This window comes from Culicoides brevitarsis, chromosome 1 (genome assembly GCF_036172545.1).
Source record: "Culicoides brevitarsis isolate CSIRO-B50_1 chromosome 1, AGI_CSIRO_Cbre_v1, whole genome shotgun sequence".
Taxonomy (NCBI): Eukaryota; Metazoa; Arthropoda; class Insecta; order Diptera; family Ceratopogonidae; genus Culicoides; species Culicoides brevitarsis.
Genome location: NC_087085.1, coordinates 15844815 through 15871206, shown reverse-complemented (window position 1 = coordinate 15871206; position 26392 = coordinate 15844815). Strand labels below are relative to the sequence as shown.

At 30.9% G+C, this 26392-nt stretch overlaps 3 protein-coding genes across 4 annotated transcripts; all 3 read left to right on the top strand.

Moving 5' to 3' along the window:
* Window positions 1-960: 960 nt before the first annotated feature.
* LOC134837339 (cuticle protein 16.8-like) lies at window positions 961-11979 on the top strand. Its single transcript, XM_063852711.1, has 5 exons — window positions 961-1043; window positions 11291-11396; window positions 11461-11677; window positions 11746-11873; window positions 11915-11979. The coding sequence occupies exons 1-5, from the start codon at window positions 1014-1016 to the stop codon at window positions 11977-11979; spliced, it is 546 nt and encodes a 181-aa protein (XP_063708781.1). The 5' UTR covers window positions 961-1013.
* Window positions 11980-12450: 471 nt separating this feature from the next.
* Window positions 12451-17355, top strand: LOC134837338 (uncharacterized). The gene is made up of 9 exons (XM_063852710.1): window positions 12451-12513; window positions 12651-12747; window positions 12834-13895; window positions 14446-15513; window positions 15600-15629; window positions 15746-15784; window positions 15930-16040; window positions 16094-16162; window positions 16220-17355. The coding sequence occupies exons 1-9, from the start codon at window positions 12451-12453 to the stop codon at window positions 17353-17355; spliced, it is 3675 nt and encodes a 1224-aa protein (XP_063708780.1).
* A 1910-nt stretch (window positions 17356-19265) lies between these two features.
* On the top strand, window positions 19266-25032 carry LOC134827009 (uncharacterized). 2 transcript variants are annotated; one of them, XM_063839532.1, is made up of 4 exons: window positions 19266-19689; window positions 22897-23050; window positions 23664-23882; window positions 24712-25032. In XM_063839532.1, exons 1-4 carry the CDS (start codon window positions 19663-19665, stop codon window positions 24753-24755), a joined length of 444 nt encoding a protein of 147 aa, XP_063695602.1. In that variant the 5' UTR covers window positions 19266-19662; the 3' UTR covers window positions 24756-25032. The 2 variants fall into 2 exon arrangements, with proteins under 2 accessions (XP_063695602.1, XP_063695601.1); XM_063839531.1 differs by lacking the exon at window positions 24712-25032 and having other exon boundaries at window positions 23664-24241.
* The last annotated feature ends 1360 nt before the right edge of the window (window positions 25033-26392 follow it).

The window sequence follows — 26392 nt, the reverse complement described above, 5'->3', positions numbered from 1 at the left end:
TATTCAGCTCTTCACTTGATCACAAATACATGAAAATCAACTCATACTCATCAATATATTTTGTATTAAAAATCATTAGCGAACACTCACAACTACTTTCGGCGCACCACAAATGATCAAATACCTGTGAGATCAGCAAAATTTATACTGAAATTGGTTAAATTTACCACAAATTTACAAAACACTTCTCCATACCTCGGTTGGTTTACATTTTTTCCTTTGCGTTTTTATCTGCGTTTCTCTGTGCAAAAAATAACTTTAAAGTTACTAACTCATCTTCCTTCAACAGGTATGCGAATACAAAAACGTGCACGAAGCGGTAGTTTACATATTTCTGTAGAAAACTGTGTGTAAAAATTTCGCTTTGCTGTCGTACGGAAAGTTTGTTGAACGTGTGTAAAGTAAGTGGATCTCAAAAGCTTTTTTGCATTTAAAACGGATGTTTTTGCTAAATCTTATTTTAGTTACAAAAGTTACAGTGATCCGTGCGTATCGATCAGGTGTGCTCTCTCTTTCTTCCTCAGAAGTTTATTAAATTAAATATTTTTTTTAAAGAGAAAATAATTTTATTAAAATTGAAGAATAAAATTTATAGAAAAGAAAAATATTTTTAATAAAAAAAAATTGTGCAAATATTTTTTTTTATTATGATAAAATTTTCAGTAAATGGAATAAATTCCCATAAATAATAATAATAATTTTCCTTTCTATCAATTTTATTTAAAGAGGTGAAAAATTTATAAACTATAAAATAAATGGATTGAAAAGTGAAAATTTTCAAAAAGTTTTCCATAAATAACATTAAATGAAGTAGAAAATTAAATTCAGGACTTTTTGCTTTATCTCCCAATGCATAGCAAAAATAATCTTTAAAACATATTCACAAGAAAAAATCTTTTATAAAAAAAGTTTGACGTTGAGAATATTTAATAAAACTTTTTTTTTTCATTGAAAAGGGAAAAAATAAAAATTCAGAAGTGAAAAATCAAGTTTTGCATCAACGAAAAAAAAGGATGAGGGTCAAATTGAACTTCATCTGCCTGGTAAGTGCTAATTTTTTTCAAAAGTTTTTTTTTTATAAGAAAGTTAATAAAAAACTCGTATCTTCAATCAGTGTCAAAATTTAATAAAAAGAAAGAGTTCATTAACATTGTAATGTCCTAATAAAAAAAAGAATACGGAAAAAAATATTATAAAATTTCTTTCACAAAATAATAAAATCAATGTATGTGGGACTCGGTTTATTTATTGAATCAATATATATATTTTTTGTTAATCTTCCGAGTTTGTCTTCTATATTAGCGGTTATCTTTGCAAATGTTCACAAGTGTTTTTTAGGCAAACGATAATCAATAAAAATATTTTTTTACGATTTAATTTTATGATTTTTTTATGCGATTGTCACTGATTTTTTGGTGAAGCAGAACCAGTTTTTTTTTCGTAAAAGACAAAAGTGTGTTAATTTTACGAGAGAAATTGTTCTTATCGTGATTTTTTGATTATTTTTTGATTTTGACAATTCCGGAAATTTCTTTCATGTTTTTTTTTTGATGACAAGAAAAATAACATGACATCACTAAAAATAAACAAGATTACATTCAGTAGCAAAATTCAAGGCTAATTTAAATAAAAATCCAATAAATTTTTTAGTTTGAAAAAAAAAATAAAAAAAAAAAACTTTGTTGATTAATGTTCTTACAAAATATTTATTTTTACATAAATGAGACAAGTTAACATCATCGGTGGCTATCAATTAATTGAGACAAGTGTTAGAATATTAACAAAAACGATACAAAAGAAAGATTTCTGATGATAAATTGCTCTTTTTGGTTATTTAGCAAACCAAAATAACCCAAATGAATAATTTATAATTGATCTGAAATGAATTTCGGACATTTCAATAATTTTTTTCGTCACAAAAAATTAAAGAAGCAATAAATCTTCTTTTAACTCATCAACTGAAGACAACGCACTTTTTTTTAAAAAAATAACTTGTAGCACTACTTTTTTATATTTGCCTCAATCAAATATTGCATAACAATTATGTTAAATAATAATAAATAAAAAAAGCCGGCTAAATGTATGTTTAAGTAATTATACGTTAAAACTTGAAATTTACGCGTACAAAAGAAGAAACTGAAGGTTTTCTTTTATAATATTATAGTTTAAGTGTACAAAATTTCATTAAAAATTTTATTAATATTATTTATTTTTGATTGATGCTCTCAGTAGTTTTGTGCAATAGTTATGCTTATTTAATAATGACGCCTGCGGATTTATTTTTTTTTTTGTTGATAAATTATTTGAATAATCAAATTTTTTCGATATTTCGCTAAAAAAAAGTTCAAATAAATATTAAAATATTTTTTATACATTTTAATTAGTAAGTAATATTAAATTAATTGTTACTCACTTTCCTCACAGTGGGATATTTTTTTTAAGTTAATTTTTTTTTCTTATTTTTATCCATGTTACATATTCTATTTTTCAAGAGCTTCAAATGAAAAAAAAATATGAGAAAAAAATATTTATAAAAAAATCTTAATTAAGTAATTTTTCTTGAAAAAAAAATATTATGATGGAAATTTTTTTTATACAAATCCGTAGTAACAACATCAACAGTTCGTCGTCTCATTATTCTAACGTAATGATAAACCTTTTATAATAATTAACTCGCACTTTTTATGAAGTCGCGACTGTTGTACTATATCTTGTCTAGTCAACTACAAATTATAGGTCACATCGCGTAAAGCTCGTAATTTAATAGCAGTTTATATTTTCATAAAATTTTATGTCTTAGACAGCTTTATTATTTTTGGATTTATTACCTTATCACGATGATGAGTACTTTCGCCTTATTTTCTGTAACATCAAGACGGCATGATGTCATCTTCCAAAATTTTCGTATTTTATTATCATAAATAACATTAAAATAATCATAAGAATAATAATAACGGTAGCTGAAAATGCATAAATATAACGGAGCTTGATGTTTACATGAAATTTTAATAAACTGCTTATTTATTTTTGGCAAAGCAAAGTATTTCTGACGAAATGTTGAGTCTACGGAATAATCTCTAACGAGATTTAACGACAAATGGAATGCTCCAAATTGATATTCTGTCCATTATGCGTCCTCCGTAATCCACAATAATTGCACCACGTATTGTCGGAGACAAAAGAAAACCATTAAACTGATGAACTTACCTGATGATGCACTTTATTTCTCTTTCTCTTGCGTTTTATTGTCTACTGGCATGCACCTTAAAAGCCGGAAGCATCCCTATAGCAATAATTCCCCAATTAAGAGACATACGAACGGAGTGTAAGTAGTAACAAGGTCGAACAGTCAATAATTCGTGTATACGATGAAACTTTTCGACAAAAACCGGTCGACATTTAATAGCTCTCTTTCAAAAAAATTAAATGTTTTCACAACGTTGTTGTACCTACACGCGAACGTGCTTTGAATATTTTTTCCATTTATTTCTTTCTCTCTGCTGTGGATCATCATGTTAACGCGAAATTTCTTTTGACATGTTCAAATTTATTCATGATACATTTTTTTTAGCAGCTAAAACAGACTCGTCCGCAAATTTGATAAAAGTTGAGAGAATTGGAGGAAGTTTCCTTAATTTATTTTATTGTGGTGTCAATTAATTTTGTCGTGTCGTTGTTTACTTTAAAAAGTAACATCTTATTGAACAAGCACTTTTATTGAATTCCAAGCAGTGATATAATGTTTACTCTTGAAGTAATAGAATTTTATTGTATTTATTGATCTTGTAGCAAATAACACGCGACGAAAATTTATTAGAACAAAACTGTGAAGTGAGATTCACGAGTGGTGATTATTTTTTCCCACATTGCCATTTATTTGCCCATAAAATATTCTCCTTTTTTGCTGATTTCACGAGAAAAATGAATTTATTTTCATCTCAACGAGCAAACAGAACCTTTTTTATTTATTGCTCTATATTGTCAAGGAAACTCTTTTCATGACACTTTTTTTCCTCTTCTTCTTCCTTTTGAACAAAGACGGATCTCTTATCGTTTAAAAAATTTTGCATGTGAAACGTAATCCAATTATTTATTTTGGCAGCTTATTAATAATGACAAGCACGTGCACTTCTCCTTCTTAGTAATATTTTTTTTTTTTGCAAAATTTCACTTTTATTATTTATGTTCTTCGTCACGAGCCGGCAAAATAACCTTAATCTGGCTCGAATTTCAAATCGATTAACATACTTTTTTGCTTGTCCATTCCACAAGTGATGTTTTGTGGATTAATTTTCGGCAAGTACACTTCAGATTGCGGTTTGAATTTCAATTTGCTCGATAAAAAATTTTATTATGTCCAACAAAAAAATAATTGAATCAAATTTATTGGATTCTTATTTTTATTGTTATTCTGTTGTGTTTTGATGCAAAAGTGCATTGAATTTATTATGTTTGTCTGTTTGTTCTGTAATAAATGATGGAACCGCCACAGTAACATTTACACAGTCCATAACTCTTCAATGCTCGTGCACGACTTTACTACACAGGGAAATGAAGTGAAAAGCACGCGCTCTCTTGTTGTTATTTAAACAAACAATAATTGCCGTAAGCATCGTGTCAAATAATTTACGCGTAGAACATGCGACATTGAATTTATGGAGAGTGATATTGGTTTGGACATTCGAGGAGCACGAGACATAATCTTAGGGTGATCGCATGTGGCTTGAAAGAAAAAAGGTAATTTTGTACTTCGTTAGAGCATGATACTTACCATAAATGTCCTACGTGATTTGTCCCTTATTTTCTCGGTAAAGTTCAGAGTCAGCGGTAGGGCTGCAAAATATTTAAGAAAAATTTCAAAACTAATTTATTTGAGTTTATAGAAAAGTCTTGAATAAATTTTAAATTTTATAAATAATAATTATTTAATTTTTTAATGGAATTTAGGCGAATAAATTTAATATTTTCATTTTTTGTCCCATGAGGATTTTTACGAGGGGGGAGGGAAATAAAAAAAAATATTTTTGAATTTTTTGTTTATAATTTTTAACGTTTTTAGACGTTAAACGATGATTCTTAACGATGATGAATATAATTTTAAAATTTAAACTTAAAAGTTAAGAAAAATCAAACAAAATCTCCACAAAAAAAAAATTTTTGAAAAAAGTAAGTTTGGTCACGTGACTTTCAAAACATTTTTTTCAATATTTCAAAAGAAAATGTCTTAATTAAGCGAATTTCTTTGGTTTTTTGTATGATTTTACCATAAACATTACTTTTTCATGATTTTTTAATATAAAAATTCCAAAAAGTGTCAAAAATATTTGTATTTTATATTTAATTTTTATTTTTCCCCCTGAATTTTTTCGACAAAATCGGAGGGGGGTGACAAAAAATGGATATATTAAATTTATTCGCCTTATTAAGATTTCTTTAAATGATTTAGAAAAAAATGTTAAAATTATTTGATTTGCTTAACTTAACGTAAACTTAAGTAAAAGTCACTTTAGTTTGACTTAAGTCAAATTATTTTATTTTTTTTAATTTTCAAAAAAAAAAAAAAAATTTCACAATCAGGTCAAAAATCCAAAAATTAAGCTTTTAAAACTTAAGCTTTAGTCAAAAGTCAATTTAGTTAAAATATTCATTGGACTTAAACTTAAGTTTTTTTACTTTTTTGTTTTTTTTACTTAAACTTTAGTTTACTTAAACTTAAGTTAAGTTAACTCGACTTTAAGTTAAAGTTTAAGTCACATAAGTTTTGTAAGCTTAAGTTTAAGTTTGTTAATTTTTTCATAAATTTTTAAGTTATAAATTTTTTTATAAATTTACTTAACAATTTTTTATAAAAACTTTGACTAAAGTGAATGAAAAAAATTTTTGACTTAAAGGTGCTTAAAGTTTTTTTTTTTATAATTTTGCAAAGTCAAGGATGTTTTACATCAACATTGAGAAAATTTGGTAAAAAAAATTAGTTGATTTTTTTTAAACCTAAGTGTAAATCGAAAGAATTGAAGTCATAGGATTTTAGATTTTTTTTAACTCAAAAATCAATTCATAAATGCTGCCATGACATTTACGTGCATTGATCACCCTATCCTATCCAAAGCTTAGTATAACAAATTAATTATCGCCTTATGTCACACTCTGTTCATGGAGCAGTAGCAAGCAATCGATGGCAGAATAGGAGACCACTTTAACTACCGCAATAACTCTTCGTACTCTGTTGAACTAAGCAAAATACACAGAAATAAGTAATAAATTAAATTAATATAGAAACTTTTATTAGTTTATCTTGATGACATAACTTTGATAATCTGTCTGATTTGGAGCGATAAATCATACGAAAGCAATAAAGTCTTAATTATTTGCATAAAGCTGACAATATTTTGCGTTTTATTACTTTGAGAATTAGCAACCGCACTGTGGATTCTCTCATATATCTGTCTTATTAGTGGTTAGCAATTAAAATTTAACACTTATTTCATAATCTCTCTCTCGTTTAATGTTTACCAACGAACGAACGATGACGACAACGACAACGCGCACCGACAATGATGGCAATAAATAAAAGGTGGGCAAACATAATGTGTATGTGTCTTGACTTTGACACACCTGATTGATGATAAAATTCATTTAAATATGTGACGAGAGTGCTGTTGTTTGTATTAGAAGCAAAAACATTAAAATGTATTTAAAAGCGACACAATTTGCCGTCAGCATTGTTCATGTGCGAAAGTGAAAGGAATTTTGATGATGATGATGGGATCATCTCGACGCGTTGTTTTGGAATGTTCATTAGAACAATGAAATTGAATTAATTTTTTTTTAACCAGAAAAAGGTTAGATGGGTATGATGTCACATTTGTTTGTGGCGCAGATTAGAATCAAGCGATTGTTTTCGTTTCGATGTTACACGTTTAATGGAGCTTCGTTATTCTAACACTCTGGGGAATATTTATAAAAGAAAATATTTGCCTAGCCACTCCGAACCAGAGATGATAAAAGTTTTCTATTTTCAATGATGCAAAAAAAAAACGTTTTTTATCTCCTTTTCGCAGAAAAGTCTCCACGTTCCATGGATATTTACTCTTCTTATAGATGTACTCTGAGCAATTCCTTGCAATTTTTATTATTGAATGCATAGAATAGATGCAAATCACAGTCAATATTTAAATAAGATTGTGTCAATAAAGCACTCCATTCAATATGCATTCTCCGGCACACTTGTGTTGTTCGTTACTTCATGCAAGCAAGCAATTACCTTAGCCTTAGAATGTAAACAACAAACATTTTCTCGTTATTCTTTTATATTTTTTTTTCCTTTAAAAAAACTCAGTTTTTTAAACAATTTTAATGGCATCAATATATTGCGAAGAAAGAATTCAATGAGAATTTCTTCCTCTTGTACCTTTTTGCATGTCCAAGTAGCTACAAATTGTTTATTCAATTAACGAGCGGAACTATTGAATTCCGATCTCATGTAAGTTGCTCAATTACGAGCGAAAAATAATCATTTTTTCGTATCTTTTGCGACAAAGTATCTTTGAAGTTGAATTTTTAATTAAATTTATTATTATGATAACTTTTTTTTAAATTTGAGATTAACTTTATTAGTATATAAATTTACATTTCTTAGTTTTATATTATTTTTTTAAGGAAAAACTTTTATTTTTAAAGAATAATATTTTAATGAGAATTTTACTTTTAAAATATTGCCCTTTTGTTATTGATCTAACGATTATTATCAACGCGAATAGTTAATCTAATTGTAGTTTGTCACATTAGCATTAAGTTAGCGCAAAACATTATTTATTATTACCATCGAAATATCATCGAGGCACGGTAGATAAGTGTCAAGATTATCGCATTTCGCCATCATGAATAACAATTTATTTTCAAAATACGAGCGTTTATAAGCGAGCTAAGCTTATGATCATAATGAGTTAATGAGATATTTATTTGGTAAATGCATTTTGATGCATGTTTCTGCGGCGAATGTTATTCGGTACGTTTCAAATACATTTTGAATGCGAAATAAATGTTGGCGCATAATTTTCTATTATTTATAAAATTAAGTCCGAATTTTTTTTTTGATAGAATTTTTTACATGAAGCTTAAATATAAGATCATTGAATTAATTTAAAAGGAAAATTAATCAACAAAAAAATGTTTTTTTGATGAAAATAAAAAAATTAACAAAAATAATTTAAATTTTAAAGATTCAAGAACCTAAACATTTTAAAATTTTTAAGTTATTTTTTTTATCGAATTTTTTTTAAAAATGTGGAAACAATAAGTAATTTTAATTTTTTTAAATTTTATTAATTTACCTATTTTAAAAATTTTTAATTTTAATTTAATTTTTTCATCAACCTTAATTTATTTAAATTTAATTACTTTTTTTGGCCTCCAAAAATATACCTATAATAAAAAATCTATAAATTTCACTCGCCTAATTATTATAATTTTCAACCATAATTAGCTCATTTATGCAATTTAATAAATTATTACTAAAACATGTAATTGTCATTAACACGATAAACATTTAATCCCATTTTAAATTTAATGAAAGGTTTAAAATATTTATTTACCAATTTCGGTGACATTTGATAACCACTGTAAAGAATTTCTCTCAATGCCAAAAAACATAAATTTTATTTAGAAATTCTTTGTTTTTGGGATATAACCAAGGAAATATCAGTCTGACACGACAAAATAATAAAATAAAAATAAATGAAATTTTCAGACAAAGTCCATTATGTCTGTCTGTTTTTTTTACAACAAAACGTGACAAAATAATTTTATATTGAAGTACACTTGTTTTTTTCATCTTCAAATTTAATGTAAAAACGTTTTACGGTAAATTTTATCAAGAGACTCTACAACTTAACTGAATCAATAAAATTTTCGTATTTTTCCTGTTTTTCTTCTCGTGTGACAAATGAACATCCTGGAACAAATTTATCCAAATTCACGTGAATTCATCAGTTATTCAATCAAGCCACAATACATTGTTATCCATTCGAAACATTAAATGAGTTGTGAAATCCAATTCATTCCTCGTTGGCAAGTGCTGATAACACGAATCTTGTTCAAATATCAATAGAAGGGAATCTAATTGAGTGTAAAATGTCCAAAATGTGACTTTTCTTGCCCAAATTTATGGTGATGAAAGCAGACTCATTAAGCATGAAATTTTTTTACCTTACGTAATTTTTTTTTGAGATCAGCATAGCAAAAAAAAACAAATTGGTGACAATTTAACACAGCGAAATAAGAGGAGGGTCAATGTCAAGGTTGCTTTTCACTCTTATTTTTACGTGAACAACCGTAAATTCGCACGAATGAAACCAGTTTTGTTTACGGTTAATAACAAATGAAGACGTAAAAGTGGCAACGTAAACGATGAGTAATTTATATTAATTTACTGACATAATGAACGTGTCTTCTGTGGACTTATTCGTTAATCCATTGTTTCCTTAAATATTTTACCAAAAAAAAGTGCCAATCACATAATTTGCAAAGTTCAATGACAGCATGACACAGAAGTTTTTTGTACATTGATCAGTTGCTGAATATTAATTAGAGTTTTGCAAAAAATAAAGGTCATTCTCATCGTTTTTAAATAAGATGAATATTTTATCAGTACTGCTGGGAGATAATTTTAATTTAACAGTGGCTGGGTTTTTGACATTTTTCTTTAGTATTCACCTTATTATTCAGATAAAATGTGTTTATTTTACGAAACAAAGATTGATGTTTTCTATTCATCGTCTGGTCAAAACAAAAACATTTTTATGGAAATTTTTCAATATGATTGATGTGAAAATAAAAATTGTCATTTGTCAAAAATTTGTTACGTTTTGTCCATTTTTAAAGATGACAGAAAAACAACCTTGCTTAAAATAATTTTTTTTTAAATTAAAAAAAAATAATAAGTTAATTAGGCTGAAAATATGTTGAGCCTTTTCGCAAGAAAATTAATTATTATTGTTTATCTTCGTACCTTTTTCCGTAACCAGTAAAAGTGAGGCAATTATCATTTTTCTTATAATTTTCAATATTAAAAAGAAAGAAAAATCAATGCGATTCGTTAAAAAGAGATTATCGAGATTCAAGGTAAATCAATTGAAATAGAAACAACACAAAAGTAAGATTAAAAGTAATTTTATTTTCGTTAAACAAAAGCCAATCACGGTTACTTGTCAGTGAACTAATTTGTTCAATTAAACGGGCTTTATCGTTAAATTTAGATAATTTCTACTAAAAGTTTTCTTTTCTCTCTCCGAATTTTCTTCGAATTTTCATCCTATTCAACCACGATGAAAATTTTTGACCTAGTTTCATGTTCATTTGAGTGATACTGTTATTGGTTGGGGTACGGGAAGCAATTGGTTTTATTAACATTGTGATAATAATGAAAATTACTTTACCGAGTTAATTAACTAATTCAATTTGAGATGGTACTTTCGCTTTTTGACATTGGAAGAAAGGGTAAAATGGCAATATTTTAACCGATTTCTAAAAATACTTCTGACAGAAAGTTTTGAAATTTATTTATCTTTCGTTTTTTTTTGATGTTGTTTTGTCTGGTATCCTTTCAAAAATCGATAGAAAAGACGAGAAATACGAAAGTTTTAATTACTCAGACACCTTACCTCCTTGGTTTTTTTTTCGTCGTAGAAATATGTTGTAATTAAGAGATTGATTGTAGAAACTTCTACAATGTAACTTGAAACGTATTTGTCTTGCTTGTATTTATTTACTTTCCAGAATTGGTTATATCATCTTCTTGAGAATATTGTGGTATTTTAGCTCTTAGTTACAATAATACTTGATCTTTAAAATGATCCTCAATTGAAGATTTCTAATTAAAATCTTTCAATTGCTTTCTTGCAAAATGTTTCGTTAGTGTGAGTTTCCACATAAAATGTTTAAATTTATAAGAGGTTTTATATTTCTCTTACTGCAAAATCAAAGCATTGCTAAGTTTACAACTCATCGTTTTTATTGGTATAAAGTTTTTGTTACTAAATGTATGCAATCGATTTTTCATACATATTAGGTCTAGCCAAAACTTGTTGGTTATTTCTCACGAAACACCTTCAAAAAGAAATCGTAGAAATTAATTGATCTTTCTGTCACACACATGAGTAACTTTTGAAGTAAAAAAAGAAAATTGTATAGAACATTGTCTATTACTCGGTCTTTAACTTTCTTAACTGAATTATTTTTTTTTATTAATTTATTGATGCTAAATGTTGTAATATTGTTTTTGTTCTTTTAGATACTGGCATTAACTTTTTGGAGTACTTGCTCAGCCGAGAATGAAATTATTGTCGATATCGATGAAACTGGACATGACCAATATCATATAGCAAACTTCCAGAACAGTAAGTGTGGAATAAATTTATGTTGTTTTCAAAAGTTAAAAGTAATATTTGTTTTAAAACAAAGGCGCCTACCAATATGGCTACGACATTGGACCTAATGGGCAATTTCATCATGAAACGAAAGGACCTGATGGTGTAACTTATGGCTGCTATGGATATATTGATCCAGATGGTAAACTGCAAGTAACACATTACGTTGCTGACTCTAATGGATATCGAGTTGTTGAGCCAAATCAGCCAACTACTGTCTTTGCCAGAACTATTAACGAATTTGATGATGCGTAAGTTTTTTTTAATGATGTTAGCTGATTTGTTTTTTATTTTATAGGAAATTTATTGTTTTTTAAAGACTTAACTCGGATAATGCTGTAGAATTTGTTCGAATGCTTAGAAACTGGGATGATTTGTATTTCCCGAAAGGATGTGGTAGAACTGAAGGCGGTGTTCCAGCAAATAAACCAACTAAACCGCCAACTCGCCCGCCGACAACAAAACCCCAAACCTATACAACAACAAAGAAGGGCACTCACTATCCTCATACAACTCATGGTCATCATCACACTTATCCAACTCATACAATTAAACCATCAAAACCAAGCTCTACTCAAAAACCTTGTAAAAATTGTCAAGAACGTCCAAAACCTCAAGCTGGAAGCTCTGGAGGCTTGGGTTCTCCTGCAGCTCCCGGAGGTTATCAGGATTTGAAACCTACGATTCGTAAGACAATCGGCTATTTTATCTTTCATTTATATTTAATGAAATTTTCTTTTAGCAACAACAACTGAGAGCTACATTTACTCTGAAAATTTCCAATTTGGAAATCAACAAGGAACAATAACAAGTCAAGGTTCATCTTCTCAGGGAAGTTATAATAATGGAAACGAAAGTGGATCAATTAGCTCAAATGAACACTCGCAAACTGTCGTGAGTTCAGGTCCAGGGTCTAATTCAACATCAAATCAATGGGGAAGTAATTCATCGAACAGCAGCCAATGGAGTACAGGAGATCCAAATAATTGGTCATCTGGCGGAAGCTCTTCCTCTCAATGGTCGAATGGAGGAGGATCCAGCAGTAGCTGGGAAAATCAAGGAGGATCAACACAAACAAGCACTGGAGGTAAGATGTCAATGAGTTTTTCATATCTTTAAAAGTTCATTCATGTACATAAAAATTCATATCATATCACATCATTTCATCCTCATCACTTAGAAAAAGAAATAGATTTAGACGTTGAAAATGACATTAATCATAAGAAACGTTCTTTACCACATTCATCTTTCACAAGTCAAGGCTCTTATTCAAAGCCTGGTTTGTTTGGACAATCTCAGGGATCTTGGAATTATCAAAAAGGTATTTGGTAACTTAAAAATAATAAAAATGCTTCTGTAAATATATCATTCATTCAATCATATACTAACAAAAAAAAAAATTAAAAGGTCCTCAACAAACATCGAATAATAATCAAGCTCAAAATCAGGGATCACAACAAACACAAAGTCAAAGCGGCTCTGGTTTTCAATATCAAAATTCAGGTTCATACAATCCATCTTTTCCGGGTATTCCAAGCTCGTCATGGCAATACGGGGGGTCTTACAATAAGGGACCAAATAATCAACAACCTCAAGCACAATCGAGTGGAAGTCAAACACCTCAAGGACCTCCGCAAGGAGGATCTGGCTTTCAGTATCAGAATTCAGGATCTTACAATCCATCTTTCCCGGGTATTCCAAGCTCGTCATGGCAATACGGGGGGTCTTACAATAAGGGACCAAATAATCAACAACCTCAAGGACAAGCGAGTGGAAGTCAAACACCTCAAGGACCTCCGCAAGGAGGATCAGGCTTTCAATATCAAAGTTCAGGTTCATATAATCCATCTTTTCCGGGAATTCCAAGCTCGTCATGGCAATACGGGGGATCTTACAATAAGGGACCAAATAATCAACAACCTCAAGGACAAGCGAGTGGAAGTCAAACACCTCAAGGACCTCCGCAAGGAGGATCGGGCTTTCAATATCAAAGTTCAGGTTCATACAATCCATCTTTTCCGGGAATTCCAAGCTCGTCATGGCAATACGGGGGATCTTACAATAAGGGACCAAATAATCAACAATCTCAAGGACAATTTAGTGGTAGCCAATCACCTCAAGGACCTCCGCAAGGAGGATCGGGCTTTCAATATCAAAGTTCAGGTTCTTACAATCCATCTTTTCCGGGAATTCCGAGCTCGTCATGGCAATACGGAGGATCTTACAATCAAGGTCAGGGAAATCAAAACCAAGGCGGACAAGCTCAATATCCCCCATCAAGTCAAGGGCAATCTCCTCAAGGTTTCCAAGGCTCTTATCAGGGCTCTTATAATCCTTCTTTTCCTGGAATTCCTTCTCATTCATATAACAATTCATACAATTTTGGTCCGGGAGGGTCAAATTTTCAAGGATCTTATAATAAAAATGGCAGCAATTCAGGGTCTTCATTTTCATGGCAATACGGATCAGGTAACTTCACAATAATCATGAAATCATAATTAGATATCACCAAAGTTAACACTCATGCTTTTATTTTCTAAATAATACTAAAAAAAGGAGGCCAAACATCTCCCTCAAATCAATATCCGCAAGCACCAGGTAGGAGATAATATTATTATTGTCTTGTTGTACATAAGAAATTTCATCTCATTTTCTATCCTCATATCTTTAAAATCATGTGAATTTAGTTTCACAAAGACCAGCTCCTGCCTATGGACCACAGCAATGTAATAACCAATGCAATGTTCAATCAGGCAATTCAGGTAATCTAAACAATATTGTATATACATAAAAAATTGTAAAAAGAAAATCCATGCAATCATCCAAAACATATTTCATATGCATATTCATAAACAAAATATTATCAATCATTATTCATTATCATCATTTCATGAACTTAAAAGGTGGATTTAACGGAAATTGGCAATATGGTCAAATAAATGGGCAAGGTATATTTATGAAAATATTTTGCAATTGTTTTAATTGTACAATTTTGACTAAAAATCAAATTATTATTTAGCATCCGGTGGACAAAATGAAAATCAATGGGGATCAGGAGGTTCACAAAGCTCACAATGGGGATCAGGAGGACAAAATCAAAATCAATGGGGATCAGGAGGTTCACAAAGCTCACAATGGGGATCAGGAGGACAAACTGGAAGTCAACAAGGCTCCGGAGGTTCACAAAGCTCACAATGGGGATCAGGAGGACAAACTGGAAGTCAACAAGGCTCCGGAGGTTCACAAAGCTCACAATGGGGATCAGGAGGACAAAATGAAAATCAATGGGGATCAGGAGGTTCACAAAGCTCACAATGGGGATCAGGAGGACAAACTGGAAGTCAACAAGGCTCCGGAGGTTCACAAAGCTCACAATGGGGATCAGGAGGACAAACTGGAAGTCAACAAGGCTCCGGAGGGTCACAAAGTTCACAATGGGGATCAGGAGGACAAACTGGAAATCAACAAGGTTCTGGAGGATCAGAAAATAATCAATGGGGATCTGGAGGGCAAACTGGAAGTCAACAAGGTTCTGGAGGATCAGAGAATAATCAATGGGGCTCAGGCGGTCAAACTGGAAGTCAACAAGCTTCCGGAGGATCAGAGAATAATCAATGGGGATCTGGAGGCTCTCAATCTTCACAATGGGGCTCTGGTGGATCACAAAGCTCACAATGGGGTTCTGGAGGAGGAAATAATAATCAACAAGCATCAGGTGGGTCTGTAACATATCCCCCAAGGCCAGAACAACCAAGTACACAATATCCACAGCAACCACAATATCCTTCTCAACCTACACAGCAACCTCAATATCCTTCTCAACCTACACAGCAACCTCAATATCCATCACAACCAATACAGCAACCTCAATATCCATCACAGCCCACACAGCAACCTCAATATCCATCTCAGCCCACACAGCAACCTCAATATCCATCACAGCCCACACAGCAACCTCAATATCCGTCACAGCAACCTCAAACAAGACCCCCGACACAAAGACCAACACAGCAAACTGTACCAACAAGAAAGCCTCAGCCTGTAACACAATCCCCTCAATATCCATTAAATCCTTCACAACAACCAGGTAATTGAAACAAGTTTCATACTTCATTATTTTTCTGATTATCATATCATATCCATTTGTTCACAAATTTTCATTTTTGTCATCAGGTGCACAATGGCCTCAACCTACTTATCCAGGTAAAAATCCAAAACATTTTTTTCATTTTTCAATCTTTCATTTGAATTTTCACAAAATTTGTTAAGCTTTAAAAAATTTAACAATTAAAGTGTGTTTTATTAACTCATAATTACAGGACAACCTCAACAACCGATAAATCCAGAACAACCATCAGGTATTAGAAAAAACAATAATTTTGCTTTCATTCCCTATCCCATATCATCTGTGCATATATCCATTCGCATGAATCACCAATTCATATCATCTCATTTTTTTCACATCCTAACATGTCAAATTCACACATAATAAATGTTCATTAGCTGGTCATACTCATGGACCAACATGTGGAAATAATCATGGTAATAATCCTTTAGGACCAGTTCAACCAACTAATCCAATAACTGAAGCTCCAGCACCTGTTAATCCTGAAGGTATAGACGATACTTAATTTATTTGAACAAAATAAGATAGAAATTTTTTTCAGGTCCTTATGTTCCTCCAGCAGGAGGAAATGTTCCAGAACAACCATCAAGTGGAAGTCAAACACTGCCCGGTAATTTTTTACTTCATCTACAAATTATTTTATAAGATACATCATGTTATTTTTTAGAAATTCCTGAACAACCTAATCAAACACCTGTTACTCAAAGTCCCCCAATCGATTACCCAACGCGCCCGACAAATATACCTACATATCCACAATCGCCGGGTACTCATCAAGGCGTTCAACCTCCTACACAGCAACCTGGAATTCCCCAACAACCTGGAAATCAATATCCGCAAGTCCCTGAACAACCAGGAAGTCAATATCCTCAGCAACCTGGAAGTCAATATCCTCAACAGCCTTCGAATCCACAGCAACCAGGAACTGGCGTTCCTGAACAACCTGGAAGTCAATATCCTCAACAACCAGGAACGGGCATTCCTCAGCAACCTGAAAGCCAATATCCTCAGCAGCCTTCGAATCCACAGCAACCAGGAACTGGCGTTCCTGAACAACCTGGAAGTCAATATCCTCAACAACCAGGAACGGGCGTTCCTCAGCAACCTGGAAGTCAATATCCTCAACAGCCTTCGAATCCACAGCAACCAGGAACTGGCGTTCCTGAACAACCTGGAAGTCAATATCCTCATCAACCAGGAACTGGCGTTCCTCAGCAACCTGGAAGTCAATATCCTCAACAGCCTTCGAGTCCTCAGCAACCTGGAAGTCAGTATCCTCAACCGCCTTCGAATCCACAGCAACCAGGAACTGGCGTTCCTCAAAATCCTGGAAGTCAATATCCTCAACAGCCTTCGAATCCACAGCAACCAGGAACGGGCGTTCCTCAACAACCTGGATTCCCTGGATACTATCCATTTGCACCAAACTTTGTCCTTATTGCTGTTCCAATTTCTGGTCTCCCTGGCGGTTGTCCTTGTTACTATATGCAGCAAAACAATACACAATCTCAAGGTTCACAACCCGCACAAGCTGTCGCTCAACCAGCTCCTGCACAGCAAGTTCCATCTACACAACCTCAATATTATCCAGCTTCTAATGCTTATCCAACCGTCGTATTCTATCCATCTTGTCCATTTGCCCATCAACAAGTTTCCCAAATGTTTACAGGAGCGACTCAAATCCCATACTCATGTGATGCTTGTGCTAAAGCTCAAGCAGCACAGCAGCAGCAACAACAACAAGCACAACCACAAAAGAGACGTATGAATCGACGACGACGCATTAGTGCTGGCAGTAACTAGAGCAAATCATAAACGTGATAAATTAGCGAATTTCCGACGCTTGCTGTTACACTTAACATGAGATATCAAGAGACTCACTCATAATATTAATTCAACTATATTTAAATGGAAGACTGAATTTTTGTCAATATCTTCATTCATTCATTTGCGAAGATAATTTGATGATGCATTCAGTCTTTGTGCAGTTATAACTGCATAGAAAATCTCTTAGTTCGTAAACTATTTATATTTTAATAATTTATTCGTATTTATTTTATACCTACAATTTTAGCAATCGCTTTAGCTTTAGAACATAGTTTGAGTTGAAATTGTAATCTCAAAAATAATTTGATCGATCTTTCAACTCAACAAAAGAAATGCTCCATTCAATTGCCGCGATAGTTCATTACAATAGAATGAAAGTTCATGACAATTGACGCGTACTTTAATTCTAGAATCTGTCATCGATGACATCATAAAAATTACATGAAAATAAAAACTTCTTTAAAACATAACTACAAGTCTTTCGTTTCTTAAAGCGCAACCTTGAGCTTGCATTTTGATGTGTCGACATTTCTTACAACACATTGCACAAATTGATGTGACGTAGTGTGAAAATGATTTAAGGTATTGTATACGCTGCCACGCCATTCCAAGCCAAGATAAGGTATTTGAATATGTAAATTACATTTGAAAATGTGTCAAGTTTATAATAGAAATTCAAATAAAATTTTTGGTGTGGCATATACGAAAAATCTACCGAAGAAAATTTTCATGTTGAAAAAAAGAATAAAAAGATTTAATGCTACAGTGCATCCATATTTTTTCGTACATATTTGTATATAAGTTACTAACCTCGACCACGAACAAAACAAAAGAATTCTCACAATTCGAAAAGCCATGCAGACTGCTTGGTTGATGATGTACTTCTCAATGTAAAATCTCGCTGAATGACCTGAATCTATGGCAAAGCTTGTCTTATCTTGAAACCGCTGATGTGCATCTTAGGTTAAGCGGCAATTTATTTGTCTTGAAATATGACGAGTGATTACTCACATTCGCTGTCATTCATTTTGATTCCGTTTAAATTTATGTCTGAGAACATTCGTGTCTGACTCATTTTTTGCAATTTCTGAAACAAATCTCCGGAAACAGAATTGGGATTCTAGAATTCGTTTACATCATCAACAATAAAGTGACCATCAAGCATGGGAATTATGCTGCTTGAAGACAAAATATCTTTATTTTTATTATGAAAGTTTAACAAATGAAGATTTTTGTTAATTAAGGTAAAGAAAAGAAATTTACATAATGAAATATCGATTACAAATTTTACGATCGCACACCCTTTTTTCTTTTAAAGTAAGTATAAGTATCTCTTATCTTTGTAATTTTCCTTTATTTACATTATTTTTATGTTCCGATGTGCGTTTCGTTACGCTTATGTTACTTTCCGCTCAAAAAGAATAAACAGAGAACAATAGAAATTTGTCTTATGGAAGTTACTCAATGAGTAAGTGTCTTGTTTGTTTAGCGTGATATAATAGATAATCACTTAAATTTCTACGCTATACACAGCCATGCTCAATTTTTGTAAATTTTATTAGTTGTTATTGCTATCTAACTTGTGAAAATAAATACAAAATTGGTTAAATTAGCGAGAAACAGCGAACGACAATGATAAAAGGCAATTCTTTATATTTTAACAAATGCATATCTACCTAACAGCTTATAGATAGACAATTTGTCTTCACACATCATTATTAGGTTCGTCTTGTTTGAACATTGTTGTACCTACTTGTATGTAAATGCGCGTTGATCTCTTGTACAAGAATATTCCCAGTGGAAGCTATAAATTTGTTAGCAATTGTTGAAAAAAGTCTATTTCTTCAACCGATTCGCGTGCAAGCGAACGTCTTTTATCAGCTAATATTATTTTTTATCAGAAAACTAATAAAAAATTCACGGAAAAACATATTTAACTTATTAAACTTTGTTTAATCGCTTAATTATAATACACACAAAGTGTCTTCGTTTGCGCTACGGAGTCAAGACCGTTAAAAATATAATTAAAAAAGAGAAAAAAGCGACAAAGCTTCGATAAATAAAAAATGTGTGTTTAAAAAATGATATCGTTTGAAAAATGAGAAAATAAATGAGATTTTCTTTAAACAAAAAAAAAACTAGCAACAAGGTTAAACAAATAGAAAGCTTTGTGAAATTAATTGGATTTTTTTTTTCACATTATAAACCAAAAGAAAAAAACCAATCAAACAAAATTTCCTCAGTGTCTTTCCCAGAATATCGAATAATTAAAAGTTGAGCATCATGCATGGCACAAATATCATGATTGTTGTGAGTATATTTTTTTGTTTGCGCTCTTTTTTATTTATTTGTACAAAGGTCTTTTAATGTCAAGCTCAGTGTTGCATCCCTTTAGTTCAAGGATTGTTATTGTTTGTTTTTTTCGCAAATGGTGCCAGAAACTATTCTTTTTTTATTCTATTTTTTTTAAATATTGATAGAAAAAGTTTTAACATTACTTTCTATAAAATTTATAAAACCAGATCAAGCTGTATCCGTACAGCGTACGTTCAACGGTACCGCATTTCAGGTGTATAAGTTTAATGTTGTTATTTAATTGGGATATTTTAAATTTAATTATTTACCCGGAATGTCTCGGAATGCACCCATTTTGAGTGCATTTTGAGTGCATTTTGAGTGCATTTTGAGAACATTACGGCTGCATTCCGGCTGCATTCCGACTGCATTCCGGCTGCATTCCGACATTTCAGCTGTATTTCAGCTTCATTCCGTCTGCATTCCGACTGCATTCCGGCTGCATTCCGACTGCATTCCGGCTGCATTCCGACTGCATTCCGGCTGCATTCCGGCTGCATTCCGGCTGCATTCCGGCTGCATTCCGACTGCATTCCGGCTGCATTCCGCATTCCAGCTACATTCCGCATTCCGGCTGCATTCCGACATTCCGGCTGCATTCCGGCTGCATTCCGACATTCCGGCTGCATTCCGGCTGCATTCCGGCTGCATTCCGATATTCCGATTGCATTCCGGCTGCATTCCGGTTGCATTCCGGCTGCATTCCGGCTGCATTCCGACATTCCAGCTGCATTCCGACATTCCGATTGACATTCCGGTTGCATTCCGGTTGCATTCCGGGTGCATTCCGGGTGCATTCCAATTAGGCCACACATGACGTACGACATCTCCAGCATAATACCGCATTTTTTCTTCGAAATGCGGTAAAAAGGAGAAAAAAATGTTTCGTGCCTTTTAACAAATATAAAAGATCTTAAGGTCGCTCCAAATGAAAATCAAAAATAAAGTCCGATGCCCCATTTTAAAATTCGAAAATCCAATGGGGCAAAAAAAAAGTTAGAAATTTCATCAAAAATGATCGTTTTTTGGTGTTTTTTAATAATTTTTCAAGATGTTTTTAAAAAGTTTTAAATTTTTTATAAATTTGTTTAAAAAATCGTAATTTAACATAAATTTTCTTATATAAATTATATATAGTTATAGTTAAAAATTTTGTCATTTTGTATGAAAATAGTATTTCACAATTTTTTTTATTTTGCCCCCCCCATTTTATTTTCAAAAATTTTTGACTTTATTTTTGATTTTCATTTGGAGCAGCCTAAATTGAATAAAAAAATTTATTCAGTTAAAAATAATTCAATTTATTTTTTGTAACAAAATTTTTGCCTTCGAGTCATTGTAAATTAGTCAAATATTTAAGTTAATAAGTTCTCCAAGACATTAAAAATGTGTTACAACCAATAAAAAGTTAAACATAAAGAAAATATTTTAAACTGTTTGACTAAGAAAAGATAGCAATAAACTTTTCCTTGTCACTCCTCTATTAACTTTAACTTTTAACATTATCTTAAATGATTTTATAGTGTAAATCTGCGATGAAATAAATGAACCAAAACATTCCCAAATTAACTAGAATAAGCTAAAAATAAGATTTGTGAATCCCTTTAATGTTTTGGTTTCCTAAAAATAGCTAAAGAAATAACCAAAGTCAAATAAATCCTTTTAAAGTTAGTTTGTAAAGAAAAACAAGTTAAACTGCCCTCCAGCAAAGTATTTCCATTCACGAACTCGTTTTAACAAATTTAAGAACGCATGGTTTAAAACATGAAAATTCCCAGAAATGTCTCGACTAAATGTCTTTTAAAAACTAATAATTCAACGCCTATAAGCGTTACTTGCCAGAAAACCCAATAAAGTTCACTTGACTCGAGTGTTATTTTTCACTTGTACAACGACTTGGCGATAAAAATTGCAAAATTTACTGAAACATGAAAACGACGATAAAACTAACAATGAGAGAACGTTTACACGCATCGTCAAGTAGCGAATTCAGAGAATGATGATAAAACAATAACACGATTAAAATTCAATTAATTTCTACGCTCAAGCATGAAAGTAACTTTTGACCTCTCAGTAAACTATCATGTCAACTAACAAAAGTTTTACTTGTTTTTCTACCGCACAATGCTGGTGACTCATATTTGAATTGGAAAAGTTACTTAGGAAAATTTAATATTTATTAAATTCCTGATAAGAGCAAAAAAAAAAAAGTTTTCACATCAAAAAAGGCAAAAACAATTTTATCGCATGTGACAAAATATCAAAAGTATTTATATAAAAAGGCAGACTTCTTAAATGTCATTTCCTGCTGACGTCAAAGACTTCAAACCATTCAGTAAACATTGAGCTTGTTGTTTAGTATTTTTTTACATTTTTTTTCTCTGGAAAAATGGCAAGAAATTGAGAGACAAAAACATTTTTAATCTTTTGTTTCATTCCGAGTTATCATGAATTTTATGTTTCTTTTGTGAAATGCATGGAAAAAAACTACAAGCAAGGAAAAATATCAGCTTGGATGAAAACGGCAGCAAAAATAATTTGATATTCATTGAGATTGTGCAGACTTGTCTTTTATTTTTCTGTTCGCTTTACAAAATTATGTTTTGAAAAAATTGTTGCTTCTTTCTAAAGTAACCTCTGGATAATTCTAATGAAAGGAAATTCAATTGATTGGATTGGATTCTTTTTTCATTTCCGCACAACAAAAAAAAATCGATGACAGACTCTGATTCAAAATCTTTCATAATAATGAAAAATCAAGAGTGAAGGAAGTATCTCGTGTAATTGCAAAGTATGACAGGAAATAAATCAAACAGAGTATTATGTTGCCACTGTACAACTAGCCGGCAATTGAATTTTACGTAAACCCTGCTCTATCCCCATAAATGTGCGGCAATTTTTCAATCTTTTCTCCATATTTGCGAGCATCGTGTTACATTTGGTAGCAAAACGAGGCTCGGCACATCGCTTACGTCAATGGCTTTCCATAATTTCGAGCATGATAAAATTTTTGCAGCTAAGAATGCAAACAACATTTACATGAAAATTGAATGTTGAAGTCTCTTTCGTGTTGAAAGTGTTGAAATGCATAAATGAATATATTAAAAAGTCCTCTTTATTTTGATTTATGAAATAATAATGATAAAATTTCATGTTTTTCAGTTGGCAGTTGTTGCAGTCACGTCTTTGACATTTTGTCAAGGATCTCCCGTTAGTCAGCAAGGCAGCAGCAATACGGCGTTCAAAGCAACAAGTACGAATGGCGTGAGTGGAAATGCAGTGAAAGACGTGGAATTTCTTGGCGCAAATGAAAAATGTAAGTTGAGATTTTTATTAAATTGTGTAGTTTGCTTTTGAGTGTAAAACACGACATAAATATTAACGCAATTCAATTGGAGCCTGAAATGTAATAAAATTGAATGTGTTATGCGTTCAAAGACTTTTTAATATATTTTTGTATTAGACAAGGGAAATTTTATATTTATTTCACATTTCATTTTATTTATTTTTTTAATAATAGGTCTTCATGTATTTTTAGATTATTTTGGATTTTTTGAAATAAAATTATTTTTAAAAATTTTTTTAGTAAAAATTAATAAAAAAAAATATTTTTTAATTTTCTTGTTTTTCACAATTTTTCTGAATTAATTAAGAATAAAAATTTGTAATTAAATATTTTAAATTTTTTAAGTTTATTTTTTTTATATTTTTAAAATTTTTAAAAGCAAAAAAAAAATAAAAATAAATATTAAAAAAAAAATTAAAATTTAAAAACAAATAAAATTGACTGAAAAATCTTTAAAATTTATTAAATATTCATTCAAATTATTTAAGGACTTAAAATAAAGTAAATCAATATTTAAAATTTTACTTACCTTTTTTCAAATAAAAATTTATTTAATTCCATTATTTTCTTTCTACTCTTTCAGTATTAGATTTATTCAGCAAATATCCCAGTTACAATTATCCCAACTACAATCGCCCAATTTATCCTGGCTATCCCAATTACTATCCATACCAAGGCAACTTGAATCCCGGTTTCGGAACAGGAGGCTATCCCGGCATCAATCCATATCCAGGTTATCCCGGCTCGACATATACACCTGGCGTAAACTACATCGGAAGCGGCGGATATGGCGGCTATGGAGGTGCGAACGGTAACGGAGGCTTGCCCTCGTACTCGGGCTATAACAATAACAACTACTACGGAAACCGGAATATGGGCTTTGGTTACTACCAAGGCACCAATAGTTTTGGTCTTGGTGTGCCAACACTGTCCTCGAGCTCCAATTACAACCCGGGCTTGAGTAACACTGCAAGCGTAACTACACAAAATCGCCCTACCGGATTCCGAGGATACAATTAACACATTTTTTTGTTTAAGTTTTTGTCTTATGTATATTTATTTTATTAAGTGTAGTGCCGTTAGAGAATTTGTATTTGTTCTAAGTGTGCTTTACTTTAAGCCTTGATTAAAAATTGCAAAGACAAACAAGAGATATTAAAATATGAGTGTGCATGATAGAAACAAAGATTTTCACAGTTCTGTGTTTTTTTTTCTAGAATTTATGCCAAGATTAACCCAAATACGTCACAAATCAACAAGTCCTTGCAAATCTTTTTTTTTTCTATAAAAGTCTGACCCATATTTCAACTTGACAAGTTACAACGGCGTCGTAATTAGATTTTCTGATACAATTGTCGTCTCTTATTTTATTTCAATTGTACGTAAGCCTTATCGTGAACAAAACGTCAACACTTTTATTTGCATTAATTTTATGTTTTGTTGTTATTTTCGTCTTTTGTCATCGTCATTCGTGTCGTTTATTATTAAAATGTTGTTTGTAGTGAAAAAATTATGAGACATTTTTAATTATCATTCTCTGTTTTTGTTCTTGTGACACATTTTAAGGTATTTCAATGTTGATCTTTTATGGAAAATTACAAAAATAATAATAAAACCTCTTTTATTTTCAGGAATCGGTTATCCAGGATATGGCGGTTATTCTGGATTTTATTGAATGACAAGCATTTTAATATAATATAAAATATATAAACATATAAATATAACTATATAACATTTATTTTATATAAAATATAATATATATATAAAACGAGAACCCATTAAGTACTGTCAAATTTAAATAAACACACAATGCCAAAAAAAAACTAAATTGCTTGTTCATTGAAATTTATTGAATTCCCAAATTCTTTGGCGTCTCCAAATGTCTTGAATGTGTAAATAATCAAGAGAAAACATCACTTGCCCAATCCAAAAGAGTGAAGAATGAGTTTACTTTTTCTTTCATTTTGTTTATTGGATACATGTAGAACATGTGTTACATTTAATATTAAATAAAAAATGTTGGAATTTTTGTGTGTCTTTAAAAGAAACTTCTAACCTTGACTTTTAACATTCATTCATTGCGATATAAAATTCATTTCTGTATCAAATATGGTAAATTTATGGCAAAACTTTAATATTTATTTTACAAAATTTGTACAAAATTGAGAAATTTAATGTGCAAATTTTAGCAAATTTTGTTTTTTCAACAGATTTTTTTTTCTAAGAAAATAAAAAAAAAATGTTTTTTTTTTATTTTTTTTTTCAAAAATAAAAAAAAAATTCTTGTAAAAAGGGTTCAGTTATGATAATTTTGTATTTAATCTTACAGCAAAAGATTAAAAATTCTATAGAAACTTGTTAAGCTGTGATAAAAATAAACATCAAACATGACATTTCATTCAAATTTCGTTGAAAAAAATATTTTTTTTTCACATAACTGAAACAATCTGACATCCAAAATTTATTTAATGAATTAGATTTTTTTATCAAACAAAAACCTTTCAAAACAATAAATATAAATACGGGTACATATTTTTTGCAAGATAACATTGAATTTATTTTTTCTGAGAAAATCTAACCAGAAAAATAACAATTTTTTTTCAATGTTATGTTGTTACATTTTTTATTTATTTTTCGTATGGAAAAAAACAGTCAATGCCTTTATTAAATGAATCCTTACCTTTTCATTAATTTTTTTATGAATGTGATCCGCTCGTAATTTATTGACAATATTGACATTGAACTTTATTTCCATGAAAAAAAAATCAACAAAAATTCCTTTGATATAAAGTTTTTGAATATTTAAATAAAAAAATGCACGTGCATTTCGAACCCATTGTCAAGGTTAAGAACTTTCACTTGAATCCCATTATAATGATTCCATGAATCATTACTTCTCTTTTTGTCAAATAAATGGTGATTTTCACAGAACAGTTATTAGCATCAACAATAAATTTGACGCCCTCGTATGTCGGTAACGCACAGAAAAAAAATTTGTTACTCCTCCTCGAAATCTTGTCTATTTCGGGAGAATGATTACCCTCGAGAAAAGTTAAATATTTCAACAATGAAAGAAGAAAAAAAAAAGTTTACGCATATAGGTATGACAACGAAATTAATCTTATAAATAATTTATGAGTTGAGAACAATAAACAGCTAGTCATGTCACAAAAATAGACACGTTCCTCCAGTCCATTAATTACGAGACTGCTCCAACCCGCGTGTTTGTAGCATCTTGTAACAGAAGAAAGAGAAGAAAAGTAAGAGAAAATGGAAGCGAAAGTTTTCTCGTTGAAAATTACATTATATTTA

What these genes read in the sequence shown, in the direction of transcription:
- LOC134837338 (XM_063852710.1), top strand. Translation starts at nt 12,451, where the DNA reads ATGGAGGAGGATCCAGCAGTAGCTGGGAAAATCAAGGAGGATCAACAC. An exon ending in TTCATGGCAATACGGATCAG is followed by an intron (nt 13,896 to 14,445) that starts GTAACTTCACAA and finishes ATTATTATTTAG; the next exon opens with CATCCGGTGGACAAAATGAA. An exon ending in AAATCCTTCACAACAACCAG is followed by an intron (nt 15,514 to 15,599) that starts GTAATTGAAACA and finishes TTTTGTCATCAG; the next exon opens with GTGCACAATGGCCTCAACCT.
- LOC134827009 (XM_063839531.1), top strand. Translation starts at nt 19,663, where the DNA reads ATGCATGGCACAAATATCATGATTGTT. An exon ending in GCACAAATATCATGATTGTT is followed by an intron (nt 19,690 to 22,896) that starts GTGAGTATATTT and finishes CATGTTTTTCAG; the next exon opens with TTGGCAGTTGTTGCAGTCAC. An exon ending in TCTTGGCGCAAATGAAAAAT is followed by an intron (nt 23,051 to 23,663) that starts GTAAGTTGAGAT and finishes CTACTCTTTCAG; the next exon opens with TATTAGATTTATTCAGCAAA.
- LOC134837339 (XM_063852711.1), top strand. Translation starts at nt 1,014, where the DNA reads ATGAGGGTCAAATTGAACTTCATCTGCCTG. An exon ending in AATTGAACTTCATCTGCCTG is followed by an intron (nt 1,044 to 11,290) that starts GTAAGTGCTAAT and finishes TTGTTCTTTTAG; the next exon opens with ATACTGGCATTAACTTTTTG. An exon ending in ACCAACTAAACCGCCAACTC is followed by an intron (nt 11,874 to 11,914) that starts GCCCGCCGACAA and finishes ACAACAACAAAG; the next exon opens with AAGGGCACTCACTATCCTCA.